At 38.1% G+C, this 14,218-nt stretch overlaps 1 protein-coding gene and 1 long non-coding RNA gene across 3 annotated transcripts in view; both read right to left on the bottom strand.

Annotated features, from left to right (window-relative positions):
* Positions 1-14,117, bottom strand: part of slc41a1 (solute carrier family 41 member 1) — a 38,677-nt gene extending 24,560 nt beyond the window's left edge. Inside the window, exons 1-2 of one of the 2 annotated variants that reach the window (XM_025011059.2) lie at positions 13,962-14,117; positions 10,269-11,387 (exon numbers count right to left, since the gene is read on the bottom strand). In XM_025011059.2, the coding sequence (XP_024866827.1) occupies positions 10,269-10,757 (489 nt within the window). In that variant the 5' untranslated portion in view covers positions 10,758-11,387; positions 13,962-14,117. Of the gene's footprint in view, positions 1-10,268; positions 11,388-13,899; positions 13,921-13,961 lie in introns of those variants that run through there. The other variant, XM_037975084.1, reaches the window with a different exon arrangement.
* LOC119616948 lies at positions 1,712-4,380 on the bottom strand. The gene is made up of 2 exons (XR_005233049.1): positions 3,522-4,380; positions 1,712-3,428 (listed from the first exon to the last, which is right to left on the bottom strand). It is a non-coding gene; the product is annotated as an uncharacterized LOC119616948 (long non-coding RNA).
* Positions 14,118-14,218: the final 101 nt, after the last annotated feature.

Raw genomic sequence — 14,218 nt, 5'->3', positions numbered from 1 at the left:
GGAAACTTAAAAGGCAGATGAAGATATTTTTATTCTAAGAAGCATCCACTTACAATTGGACAATTGGACCATTACTGCTTTGTGTTCTGTATTTCTATTTTATTTGTTGATATGTATTTTATTAACATATCTCGGTAAAGTACTTTGTGTCTTTTGTCTATGAAAAGTATTATATAAATAAATATTTACCTACTTCTTGCTTACCACCTTGCAGGAATTAATGTTTTTGGCTGTGTGTATGCGTCTATGTCTGTTACCCAAATGTCTTATGAACAACTGGATGTAATATATCGAAACTGTCTGAAAGTATTCACTGGATATATATGCACAAGTCAGTCTGTTTCAAAATGGCTGTCACAGCTATGCATATTTAGCAAACACAAAAATGGTTATACCTCAGTCAATTTTACAGTTAATGAGCTACAGAGTTTGTGTGGTAGTAGCTGAGCGCTATCTCCAGAATATACTCTGAGTGCCAACTTATGGCGATACCTTTGTTTGAAACATTTGCATTACCTGTTGAAGTGAACCCTGCCGGTCTGTCAGCAAAATATTTCATGAACCACTTGATTGATTTTAATAAAATTCTCACAAAGTAATCACTGAATGTACATGTAATTACTTGATGTACATTGCGTGAGATTGTGCATAACATAATTTTAAAGATTTGACCAAATTGGCTAAACCTTTGCCATTTCTCATTATAAGACGATCTTAGTCTACACTCTGGCATGAAAGACTGCGGGCAATATGAATTCCTTCAAGAATGCTAGGCTTTTAATTTCTTTATGATTCATAGACAGAACATTGTAGTTTGGGTCTGAATGACTTGTTCTTCAGTATCAAGTACAAGTGAAGACTTGCATGATGGAGAGTATGTCTCTATGGCTGTTTTCCATTATACATGAACCCTCTCATGGCGTTTGAGTCAAACTGACCCAAGGTTACAAGGGCTTCTCTACCTCTCTTTGTCTCTCTCTCTTTTGAGGGCTTCAGGAGGGTTAAGCCATTAAGTTTATAAGAAGTAGAACATGACTTTGTTTTCAGTGATTTAACTTTTTTTTGTTTTACTACCATCTACTCTGATTTAAACACACAAATGGCTCCTATGTATCATTACTGTTTATGCTAGCAATTTCACTTTAATAGAACTGAAAAAATGAATTTACACTGTGTCCTCTTCTTTCCTACAGAACAAGAAAATCATTGACTTAGAAGTATGTGTGTGCTCTAGATCTTCTAGTTTGCTTTAGTTCTGCAGGGCAGATCATCTGGTTTCACATTACTTAGTGTGATGTGCCTGCTAATAGAGTCATTGCTGAGTCAGCATTTTCCTGTTTTTAATTAATTCTGTAGGGTTTTTTGCAATAAAGCTATTTCTGCAAACCTTATGTTATTTTAACCATTGGAATGTCAAAATGTTTGCCTCAATCAAATACAGTGTGCTATGACTTTTAGAATTTGAACATTCATACTTTTTGAAATGTTTTTTTACAAAAAGAGACCCCATAGAAATACACTGAGATCACTCCAGTTTTTTCAAAAACATTGTTCTTTGAGATCTTCAGCATACTTGCTCAATTTTTGTCTTCCTATGATCCTTTTAGTGACTGTCTTGCTAATTTTAGATACAGTTTTGCTACAATTAGCTCTAAGTACTGTTTGTTAATGTTAGCTTTTTGCCCTTTTCAAATTTTTGCTTCTGTTTTCCTAATTTTAGTTTTTAGCTACTGTTTTATTGACTTTATCTATTAGCCATTGTTTTACTGATTTCAGTTTTTGTTCTGCTTATTTGAACTTCACCAATTCAATGAACAATTCATTCTTCAACAAATTTCAACAAAGCCATTCAGCACTTAGCATTAATACTGCATTTTCACAGAAAATGAAATTTCTCTAGTTAAGTGTTAATGTATGAGCATTGAATCACCCTTATTACTACTCTGTATAAAATGTTTGTCCTTCATCTTGTTGCGCTTCCTTTGAATAAAACATGGATTTTAATTATTTTTGCAACTTGTGGTTCAATCAGGAATAGTGTGCAATAGCATGTAATAGCAGCACAATGCACGTGTTGTCTAAAATTGCAAGAAATTGAAAAATTAATAAATCATAACACATTAGAAATCCCAGCCCTTTTTGGTGCACTGTAGCTCAGAGAGACTTTCCAGTGGAAATATCATTTAAAGTTTAAACAAGTCATACAAAGTTGGACTTTACATGACTGAACCGACATTTTGATATGTTTAACAGTTAACAGTTTTTTTTTTAACAATCAAGGTTCCCATTTTGTAATTCTTACAGATTTTTCCACAGAATGGCAACATGACAGTTGATGATGTCACTTTGAATTATTTAAATATTTCAAATCTTTTGCAAATAAACTCTTACTCTTTTTGGTACATCAAAGCATAGGTATTTCTGTCTTCTTTCACACAGTTTTTTCACTGCTATAGGAGTTTAGTTTTTTTCTCAAATCCTCCTAGAATATAAAGAGTACACACCCAAGTTCCACAGATTTAGTTGAATTTTAGTTCAAAGCATTTTCTTCAAAACTAAAAGTGTAATGTCTTTTTACCTGTCATATGTCCTCCATAAAACAATGTAGAAACATAAAAATTCACATTTGTTACTATCAGTCTTCTGCTGCTCACAGTTCAGGAATTTTTAAGATCTGACCTGTAGCTTTTGCATAGCAAGTGTTTCAGCTCAATTTCTGTACAACTGACTGAGCTACAGCAATTTTTGTGTTTAATAAGCTCACTCAGCTGTGGTAGAAATCCTGAACTGGGGTAACACTTAAAATTAATTAGTTCTAGATGTACATCCATTGATTACTTTCTGAGAGTTTTATTAAATTACATCCAGTGGTTTATGGGATATTTAAATAACAGGCAAACAAATGAACATACACATACACACACAGACACAGACACAGACAAACACATTATCAACCCTTTTGCCTTTGATGGCGGATGATAACCAGACATGATATGATGTGAAATAAATAAAAAAAGATAAAGAACAGGTAAAGTTTAACAACATCTTGGCTGAACTTGCTTGGAGAGTCGCAAATCTTGTTCAGTATATATCAGAGAGAAATACTGAGCTACCTATTCAAGGGCTGGCCTTTAATCAATCTTATAGTTGGTGTTCCTGGTCCTGACCCTTGATAACCTCTTCCCCAACTGCTAGCCAGCCTTGGGAGATGGGTTCTCTGTGATTCCCAGCACTTTTCATATCGGTGAATTGCTTCTTCTGTTCAGGCTCCATGCAGTGACAGCAGGTTTGTTGTCTACTGTGGCCAAACGCTGTAGCCAAAATTATCGATCCATCTCCAGCAAAAGTGCTTGTCTTAGGAGCCAGTCCCATAGACATGCAGCACTTACAGTCCAGTTTGCCCTGAGCTTAATCTATATTCTACAAGGCTGACACAGACAAGAGAAAGAACAGAGAAAATAGATATTGCAAAGCAAATAGCTAATATTAAAGTAAAACTACTGCTGTCCTGTATTTCTCACATCGGGTTTGACTGGGCTGCTCCCACCAGATGTCCATAACTGATAGACTTCAGTATGTGTTGTAGGTGTGGTGGCAAATCTTGAGAGTGGGTTGGCCTCCTTCTGTTGGTCCTCTGAGCTGTCATTGAGCCAAGCAGAGGTCCTTTCCAACAGCCAGCCTCTTGGCTTGGCTCTCTGCCCCTTGCCAGCCCGGCGGCCCTGTGAGCAACTCTGTAAGCACTCTCTTCTTTCACAGCCGTATGTTTTCAATCTTGCTCTCTCATTCTACTTCTGCCTCACTCCCCTATCTTCCTCTTCGACTCCCCTGGTGTGATATATGTTGTTGTCTCTGTGGAACACTGGCTCTGAGTCAAACAAGCCCTCCCTCCCCCAGGCCACCTCCTTGGTTCTAGGAACTCCACTGGACATCTCCAGTACCTCTGTGTACAGACCTATAGGAGCTCTGGTATGCAAGCCCCACGAGGGTCCGGTTGCCCAGTTGAGTAACATGGCCCCATTTTATTTGTGATTACTGCACTTGCTGTTCTGAGTGGAAAGCTGAACCTGTTTGTGTGCAGTGTGACAGCATCATAGAAACTAAAGCAGTTCATGCCTGTTTCATGTTCCTGGTCCTGCAGGACAGTTAAAGTCCAGCTTCATGACAAAACATACTATCCCATATCTGATTAATATACAGAATATTAAGGATACTACTGCATAAAAAAGCCTTATTGCATGAATCCTGAGTCACCATTAACACTGTTTTATTTTTTAGTTTCTTCTGTACATTTTTGCAATGAAACTACTTCCACATACTTTATCCCATTTCATATATCAAAACATTCAGCTCATTTCAGCATAGTGTGTTGTGACTTTGTTTTTATAACTTTTATACTTTTCAAAATATTTAACTTTATTTAAAAGAAAATTCCCCATAAAATAAAATTCCTTCACAAATATTGTTCTCTTTGAAATCTGCTTCAGCATATTTGTTTTATTTTTTCCATTCTGTGTTTCTTTTAGTGTTTAGCAAACATGCTGTTACTTTTTGCTTTTAACTACTTTTTTTTTTCTGGTTTTTACTTTTAACTACCATTTTACTCATTTTAGCTTCCATTCTCTTAGTTCTTGCATTTGTTAGCAACCTGTTCCTTTTAACTTAAGTATTCTATTAGCTACTTTTAGGTCCTGTTTTGTAAATTTAACACCTGTTGTGCTAATTTTAGCTTTGAACTACTGTTCTACAGCATTAAGCTTTTAGCTACTCTTCTGCTACTTTTTTTTTTCTTTTTTGCTTTTTTAACTTTAGCAACTCAGTTTTAACTTTTTCAGGAAACTTCATTAAAGTCCTTTAGAACTCAGCATCCACATGGAATTCTTGCAGAAAATTTAATTTCTCTAGTTATTATTCAACCTGAATTCTTTTGTTTTCTTTAAGATTTTCAATTTCCTTATTTTCTTATAGTTAGAAAACCCCAAACATAAAATAAAACATGTGGCTCAACTGGGAATATTGTGCTACGGCTTTTGGTAGCAGTCCATTGTGTGGCAAAAAGAGTGAAAAACCCCAGCCTTCTTTGAAGCTCTGTGGCTTAGAAAAACTTCCCAGTAGAAACATCATTCTAAGGTTAAATGGGTCACAGAAGCTTGGACTTTACATTATCGAACTGATATATCAATATCTTTAACAGTTCTTACACAATAAAGGTTTAGGTTTTATTAGTTTTGGAGATTTTACCACAGCATGTTTAACTTAGAGTGTGATGATGTCACACTCTCTAAACTCTCCAAAATCTTTTTAACTTCTCAGATCTTTATGGTCATAAAACACTTTAGGAACAAAAGATAAAATGACATGTGACCACCAAACACTTCTGCTACTTACAGCTCAGAAATATTTTCAGTAGAACCTACAGTTTTCACACAGTGACTGAGAATTTCTTTGTACTTTGTGAGTTTGTCTACCTGTCTTATTAAGAGTGTTTTCAGGGAGTGACGGACGCAGGTGTGTGGTTACCATGGTGCTCCTATTGAACCACTGGCAGCTTTTACTTTTAAAAAAAATCTTGGTTCTCTTTTTTTTTCTTTAAACATTAAAACATCAGCATTTTATCAGGTTGGATTATTACAAAAGAAAGTCCCAAATTACTATTGTGCTTTACAGAAAAAAGTTGAGGGATGTTTGGATTTCATAGCTGCATGACACCCTCCGGCATTTATTCAGATTCTTTTAAAGTTATTATTACACCTGAAATCAAATTCAAGATACAACTAAAGATGAACATCAGCACTGGGAAAAATGACAAATACACATTATATGAATAAATTGTAGCTATTTTTTTATTTTTTAAGATAAGAGGTGGGAGAGAAATGGCACTAAAGTGCTTAAAAGTTTTCAGACACAATGTCATAACAAGTAGTAAAGACTCCTGAACATACACAAAAAGTCTTGTTAAAAGCTTTAAACCCTGTCGTAAAGAAAGCTCAGAACTGAACCGTACATGGTTTGTGCAGAGGAATTTTGTCTGAAGACTGGTCTATCTGATCAGAGGGAGAGCAAATGAGCTGCATGGGTTCTCAGGAATCCTTGACAGAGTAAAAAATTAGCCAAGGATTGGGACAACACAACATCACACTAACTGGTTAATCCCTTTGGTTTCTATCTCTCACAAACCTTATGAGTAGCCATCATAAATATTGTTAGGAGCCAATTGCTGTGAACGAGGTGATGTCAATCATTGTCAGGTAATACCATGATGGAAAGATGGAGAGAAAACGAACCAAAATGCACTTCCTATTAACCCAAGTAGTCAGTCAGTGCAAAGCTCAATGTTCTGAAAAGCCAACTTGGTTCAGATTGCTAAAATATGTATTTTGGATATTTATTCTGTGGAATTGTTTAAATAAGTAAAAAAAACAGACAAAAGTCACTTGTGTACATTTTAGCATGAACTGGATCCAATTTTGAGCCAGGGTGTAAAGCCAGCTGTTGGACACATGATTTAGTGTTATAGATTCACATTCTGGTTTTTCATTGGCTTTTGTAGGAAAACCAGGCGAGTGGATGTGGTTGGACCAAAACTATGTCTGGTGGGCAGCAAAATGTTGGCTCGTGTTAAACCTTTGTCACAATGAAGACTTCCTGTTTGCTGATGTCTTTATTTTTAGAGTGTTTGTTTTTGAGGCTGCAGCTTGGCTTTTCTTGGATGTCACAGACACCACAGTCAAATACAGACAGCTAGACTCTGAGGCAGATGTACAAAGACAGATGACCATGATAGTTTATAATGTACAAACAATTATCTTTTTTTAGTCTTGGTTTTTGATTGAAAGAATTGGTGATAGAAACTGCAGCTTTTTGTAACTTTAAATAATCTATTTGGTTTGTATCTCTGGCATTTTCCAGAAAATAAGCAATACATGACATTTATAAATATAAGGCCTCAGTCAAACTGAGCAAGTCACCTCAAGAGTCCTAAGTTTGAAGGCCCAGCTCAGAGAAATAGACCATTTTTGGTTATTTATGCTGGTAAGCCACTTTGCAGAACTGTGCAGGCCTCTCACTCCTCTACACCAGGGAACGAGGCCAAAAGTGCTACTGTACATGGTCAAAGTGATCGTAGTTTAAGGGGTAACACTTTGCTCTGTAGCTCAGACAGATTTCCAAGACACATGAATGATGCAAACTCCACAACACACAAAAACAAACGTTGCAAGTATTAAAAACACTAAAACCGCCCAAAAGTAGTGAGACTGCAACTGAATATTCCACTGTTTTCTTGCAATATTAAGTCACTAACTAGTCCTCAGCAGCTGAACCAGTGAGATACTGGCTTAAGATAGTTATCCTCTTGCAAGGACAGTGAGGATTAGCTAAGTTAGCATTTCGCAGTGTCAGAGGGGGTATTAGGCAGGGCGGCTATCTGTTAGATAGTCATCTGAGCTCACTGAAACAGTCAAAGACAAGCCTCACATGCCATCTCAAAAATGTAGCAGACTGATCAAGAATGAAAAGGCTTTCCTAGTCTCACATACATCAGCACAAAAAAGTTTAATCTCAAAGCTCCACATTCCTCTTTGAGTGAGTAACCACACAGTAATGAAGGCTCTCACACCACACTGTATTTTATTTCACTCAAAGTCTAACTCAGCTGCAGTGTGCTGCCATTTCACATGCTCAAAGAGAGTAAACTTTATTCCTCTGCAACACCCCCACCCCCACCTTGTGCTGAGTCTGTGAGGGTTCACCATGTTGGCATCAGTATGCATGTACACAATGTCCTGGTCTCCTGGCAGGCTGACACCTCCAGCTTTATCTGCCATACAAACTGACTTTAAAGAAATGTGACCTCTCACAATTTCAGCCTGCAGAGTAAAACAGCAAATGCATCTTAAAATAAAAAGGAAACAGGAAATGCTCAAAGCAGTATTCTTTTTGAGTTGATTCACTCAATAGGATTTTTTAGTGAAGTGGATCCAGGTACAATTGGCTTTCAGTTGTATCACAATAAAACAGCTTTCAAGTATGTCAGACTGCAAATAGCAGAGTGTGTGACAGGTCATTAGAAGACACATTGTGTTCCAGTATGTGGCAGTCCCACAGTAGAGGAAGGCATGCTGTAAAGGAGAAAAGGGTTTTGTAAATACCCCTGTCATGAGAGACTACTCTCTTAAAGCAGGCCCTTAGATAAACCAGCAGCACAATGACTGACACGTGCCAAGGTGAGGAAGTCTCGCTAAACCAGTTCATTCATACTATTCAACACTCCTCATAGAGTGACTCAGGGTACAACGTCTGCTATAGTGCAAAAAGATCACTGTTTTTATGCATAAATGGTTAAAAAGAAATATAAATTAGGAGAAGGTCAACTAGATTATATGGTGGAAATTTGAATTTGAACTGTCTGCTGTGTTTCAAAATCACCAACAGAAGGGGATATCAAATTTCTTTAATTTAATATTTTTCCATTGGCTCCCTGTCAAATTCAGAAAATACTTTAAAATCTTACTTCTAACATACAAAGCTCTGAACAACCAAGCTCCATCTTATATTAATGATCTTATTGTTTCATATTTTCCTAACAGAGCACTTCACTCTTAGACTGCAGGTTTACTTGTGGTTTCTAGAGTTTCTAAAAACAGAATGGGAGGCAGAGCTTTCAGTTATCAGGCTCCTCTCTTGTGGAACCAACTTCCAATTTCTATCCGTGAGGCTAACACCCAATCTACTTTTAAAACTAGGCTTAAAGGTGAAATAAAATAAAATATTTAAATAATGGGTTTTCATGTTTTACTTTGAGATAAACACTATAATAAAAGATTCCAATGGCCCTTTTCTATTATTTAAACATTAATGACTTGTTTATAGAGTTTTTGTGTCAAAATCCCAAAGTGGGCTGATTGTGTGGGTGGTGTTACCTGCTTCCTTGGTGACTTAAAAGTTACCATGACAAGCAGTGGCAGACCGCTGTAGGACACTGAGGAGGTTACTGTTGCAGTGTTTATCAGTGAAAATGGAAGCAGAAGAAGAAGCAAGTTTTGTTAACAAGAGAAATGTTTTTTTGTGTTTGTTTTTTTGATCTGGAGTGATGCTGTTGGGAACTCAAGCCCCATATTTAAAGCTAGGATAATTACAAAGCTTTACAGTGATGTCACATTCTTTATGGAGTTCCCATTAGTTTTGGTTTGGTTTACACAATTAATTGCAACACATTGAACCATTTCACCCCCTCACTATCTGTATTTCCTATTTACTACCTTGTTTACGTTCTTGTGTTTGGCACTCAATGTATCACACTTCCAGATGTTCACAAAAAATACCAGAGACCCTAGTAATATTTTTGATCTATTGTTGTTACTTTTAAATGAGTGTAATTCTTTTTAAATGAGAAATTCTGAAAACAAGCATCTTTCATGACTTTCTTTTGATTATGTTAGCTTCAAAACACTTTTCATTTCACCATTAAGACTTTGCTTTTTGATAAATCCTATGTTTAGGGTTGGCTTGGGTTTCCTGAACTATTCCTTAGTTTTGCTGCTATAGGCTTAGACTGATGGAGGACAAACTGACCACATTTCCTCACTCTGCTGCTGTTTTTACTCTCTCTACTTCCCATGTTTGTATTTGCAGTTATTGCTCTCATTACCTTTATATTCTCTACTTATCTTCCCTTAAAAAACTACACCGGGCCCAATTTTGTTTGTTTGTGTCTCTTTTCTGTCCTCTAAACTACCAACCGGTTGAGGCAGATGGCTGCCGATACTGAACATTGTTCTGGTTTTGCTGGAAGTTTCTTCATGTTATTAGGAAATTGTTTTTTTTTCCACTGTCACCCTGTGCTTTTTCAATGTACCATAGAAAGATTTGACACAATATTCTGGCTTCCTTGGATAAACAACATTTTACTCATTGAAATTTCATAATGTACAGATTGTGATTGTGTTATATTATAAGTGAATTAAGTTTAATCTTTTTGCAGCAAAAATAAGTCAAAATTATTTTTGCAGCAAAAATAAGTCAAAATTATTTTTGACTTATTTTAGCTACATAGTGCCCTGGGATGACATTTATTGTGAATTGGCGCTATTGTAAAGAAACTGAATTTTCAAATTTGTCTATAGGTCTTACAAAGTGCAGCTCTTAATCTGGTTGGCAGAAGGTGAAAAACACTTTTTGTATTCTAATTTGTCTTTAATTTGGTAATTGCTGCATGTCTTTTTGTAAATGTATATTGTGTGTTTTCATTACGTGTGAAACATGTTGCTCACCTGGACGATGTCAAGCACCATTCCAGCTGCCACTGTCCCAAACCCAGCCAGCAGGAAGGGGAAAACCACCTGCAAGCCAATGGAAAAGGAGGTCTCCTTGAGGGGCACTGGCGGTTCTGGGCTCTGGTTGATGCTGTTTTCGTCGCTCTCATTGCTCTGACTTGCATTCTCCAGCAGAGCGTCCTCCTCGCGCTGACCTTTGGCGTTGGCCAGACAGTCCATTGCAACCACAATCTCTGACCTCTCCTCATCTTCCCCAGTCTCAGTGGCCCTCTCTGTGAAAGATGTGACCTCAGTAAGCTCGAACTCACCTCCTGTCTCTGGGTTCACTTCTTCAGGTCCTCTGGTGAGAATCACCGGATGGACAGTGCAGTTGGAATTGAGGAAGGCTGGGGTCAGGGGGATCCCCTCCTTCTTCATCATCTCAATGTCCCCTGAGGACATGTCGATGTCGGGGAGTTTGTCTTGTTCTTTCGACCAAAGTACCATGCGGAGGCCTTTAATAGACAATTTACTAGATAAGAAAAGGTCTGTGTGCAATGGTCTGATGGTTTGGAGGAAGTCAGAATGGAACTGGCCACCTGATCTGGTTTTGAACCTGATCAGTCCAATTGAAAGAGGTCAACAGCAAGTGTGAGTCAATACCAAAGAGAGAAAAAAGCCCTGCACTGTCGGAGGACACTCGCAACAAGACACATGCAGCCGTGCTTCTGCAGAGCCCGTGTTCCTGACGGTGCTTCGGGAGCAGAACCAGTATGTTCTCCATTCACTGCAAGGTCCTAAAAGTAGGCAGGTAAAAGAAAGGGCATACTGGATCAAAATGGATGGTAAAGAAAAACAGCAGGTTCGGGGACTAATGGCAGAAATCCCCTCTCGTCGATGGTAGACTGTCTTTCAAAGTTCAGTAAGCTGAAGACACTGAAGCCAGACTGCAGTTCAGACTGGTCAGTCCACTGAGTGTGGGGTGCCGCTCGGTGCTCGGTGCTCAGGATGGAGTGGTCTCACCTTACAACACGTGGCAGCTGAGAGGTTTTCAAAGGAGATATTTAAAGATCTTCTGTATGAGGGTTGAATTACCTGCTGTGGAAAAGTACCTCTCTGAGCAATGTGGGCAGTCACCTGCAAAAGGAACATTTCCAATAATTATTCAAACCTGTCCAGTCACATTTCAGGCTTATTATTCAAGAATATACCTACAGACAAATGCTATTACCAGAACAATGAACTTTGAAAAAATAAAATAAGTAAAATAAAAATAAGAACAAAATTAGATAAAATGTCTTTAAATTCAGGCAACTGTCTTGAGGACAACATTTATAACATTTGTTTTTTAATTTTTGGAAAATATTTCTGATCCTTTGTGTCGCTGCCTCCAATCAGTACTCTAAACATGGTTCATGGGCGCCACGGTGGAGCAGTGGTTAGAGCTGTCGCCTTTAAAAGAGAAGGTTGAAGGATTACCTCCTGCCCTGGGGCCTTTCTAGGTGGAGTTTACATGTTCTTCCTGTGCACGCATGGGTTTTTTCTGGATATTCCGGTTTTGTCTCACCCACCAAAAATATGCATGTTACGCCAACTGCTAACTCTAAATTGTTCCTAGGTGTGCATGAGAGTAAGAATGGTTGTTTGTCTTGTTTGTCTCTATGGAGGTGGACTTGCAACCTATCCAGGGTGTCCCCGGCCTCTCACACAGTGACTGCTGGAAATAGGCACCAGGTCTCTGCGACTCGGAAAGGAGAAGTGGGTAAAAAAAATGGATGAATGGCTCCTGGAAAAAATCCTGGACATAGAAATGGTCCACACTTGTATATCACAACAGTTTTCGCAAAGAGCTTTACAATGTCGCTCATTCAGTCATTCAGTGCTTTCTGCTTTAACTTTTATCCTTCTACTCAACACCTGAATGACCATATTGGGTGCAGCGGGGTGGGCATGCTGCAGGGGCTGATCCCCTGATCCCTCCATACTACTGACCAGGGGTCTGAAACTTTCTTTTGTAAAAGATTCATTTTAATCATTGTTCCTACTAAATAAAATTTGTGTTGAACCACAGTGTTTTATTTGGCTCTTAAAAAAACATATTTGATCAAATTTTGTTTTATATCCTGTATATTTAAAGAAAAAATACAGTTTGTATTGTGTATAAGACCAAACCAAAGGAAACTATCTAATTCTACAGAAAGAATTAAAACTTTCTGTTTTAGACTTATGCAGACCTGAGTCCTGACTCAGTTTTTCACATATTTGTAAAAAAATATAGCAAAACAGGTTTTATACTTAGAGATGAATGAAGCATTAAGTGTTTTTAAGCTTTAAGTTAAAAACTTTATTTACCTAAACTGCAATTTTTTTTAGAGGCAGGCTTTTATTTTATCTTTTACATTCTTAGAAACTAGCTGTATGTTTCTACAGCTATATTTCCATCAGAGGGTCTGAGGAGCTACAAGAGTCTCCAGAGCCTCATCTTGCAGTCCCCTACTTTAGAGAAAGGCTCAAAAATAAACTTGCTAGTAATCACAAGATACAATAAATAATAATCATAATAATAATAATAAAAAATTAGAAAGTGACATTTGAGTTCTTTAAATATTGACTAAATTATAGTTCTTAAAACTCTAAGAAGCTCCTCACTGTGTTCTGACATTAGAGTGGAGATGAGAAGAAACTCAGAAAACCTGGTGCGGGATGAGACAGGTTTTAACTGCTGAGAGTGGCTAAAATTACAACCATGAACGCTAAAGACACTGTCAACTTCAAGAATTTAAAAACCATACATCCTGCTGAACTTTTCAAACTAAACACCTTCACAACAGACAGTGTAGGTTAAAACCACAAAGTGAAAGAACACAGAGGAGGTTCAGTAAAGGCAACCTTCTCATGTGTTATAAAAAAGAAGTTTACGAGATGAATTTCAGCCAATTATTATACTCAATTTTTGTGTTTTTGTGTACATGAAATTTCAAATTTTGTATTAGTGACGGACAGTTTGTCAAGTAGGATTTTCTCATCATCATTCTTTAACTGAATAAATAAAGCCATAACACTGAAATGTTGATGTAAATACAACACATACATACATACACACACACATTTCTAGTTCTGTCCTTGTTTAATTTATCTGTGAAATAAAAGAAGGTCATCACTAACACAGTCGGATAATTATGAGATCAAATAACTGTTACAACGTGACACATAAAGTCTAATATCCACTGTTAAACTGAACATTTGGCCAAATAATTCAATGAAACATGACGGCTTTTATTGTGAAGGCCGAGCAGACCTGAGCTCCTCTCTGGGACTTAGCGCGCACCTCCGGTACAGACTGGAGCTGTGCGCGCTGAAACAACTCTCTGCTTAGTAGTCAGGACCAACACCACCCGAACCCAACATGGCAAAGGCGTAAATTAGTGCTCCCCTGGTAAAGGCTGAATAGATCAGTCCTCTGCTCTGTTCTAACTGCTCATTTATCCGGGGCGCAGGGAGGGCTTTTGAAGGGTCACTTCCACGATCACCACGAGTTCTTCCCTCGTGCTCATGAAGGCATAAACACCATACAATATTTTATTCTGACTGTGAATAAGTTTTTTTTGGCACCTGGAGCCACTAAAATAGCGCGTCCGGCGACTCTTACCAGACTTAGGCGAATCTGTCAGAAGTGAGGCTTAGATGCTGTTAGATGAGAGGTAGTCTTACCTGATGGTGTCGATCCACACACAGAGAAGAAGCGGAGAGGTGATGCGCGCGCGCACAGTTTCCGTGTGTCTGCAGAAAAAGCTGCTCTGCTCCTAGTGGTGACGTGCTCGCGCCGGTGCGCACGGCTTATGTATACGGAACCGGCTCTGCACAGCTGTCAAATGGGTTATCACGTTGGCTAATGGTTAAACACTCCCCTCCCTCCCAGTCTCTCCCGACCCGGTCACATTGCGCCTGTCTAGTGACGCCCCCCCCCC

The sequence above is a fragment of the Kryptolebias marmoratus genome, linkage group LG4 (assembly GCF_001649575.2).
Source record: "Kryptolebias marmoratus isolate JLee-2015 linkage group LG4, ASM164957v2, whole genome shotgun sequence".
Lineage (NCBI taxonomy): Eukaryota > Metazoa > Chordata > Actinopteri > Cyprinodontiformes > Rivulidae > Kryptolebias > Kryptolebias marmoratus.
The sequence above is the reverse complement of the archived record's forward strand: the minus strand, read 5'-3'. Positions and strand labels throughout refer to the sequence as shown.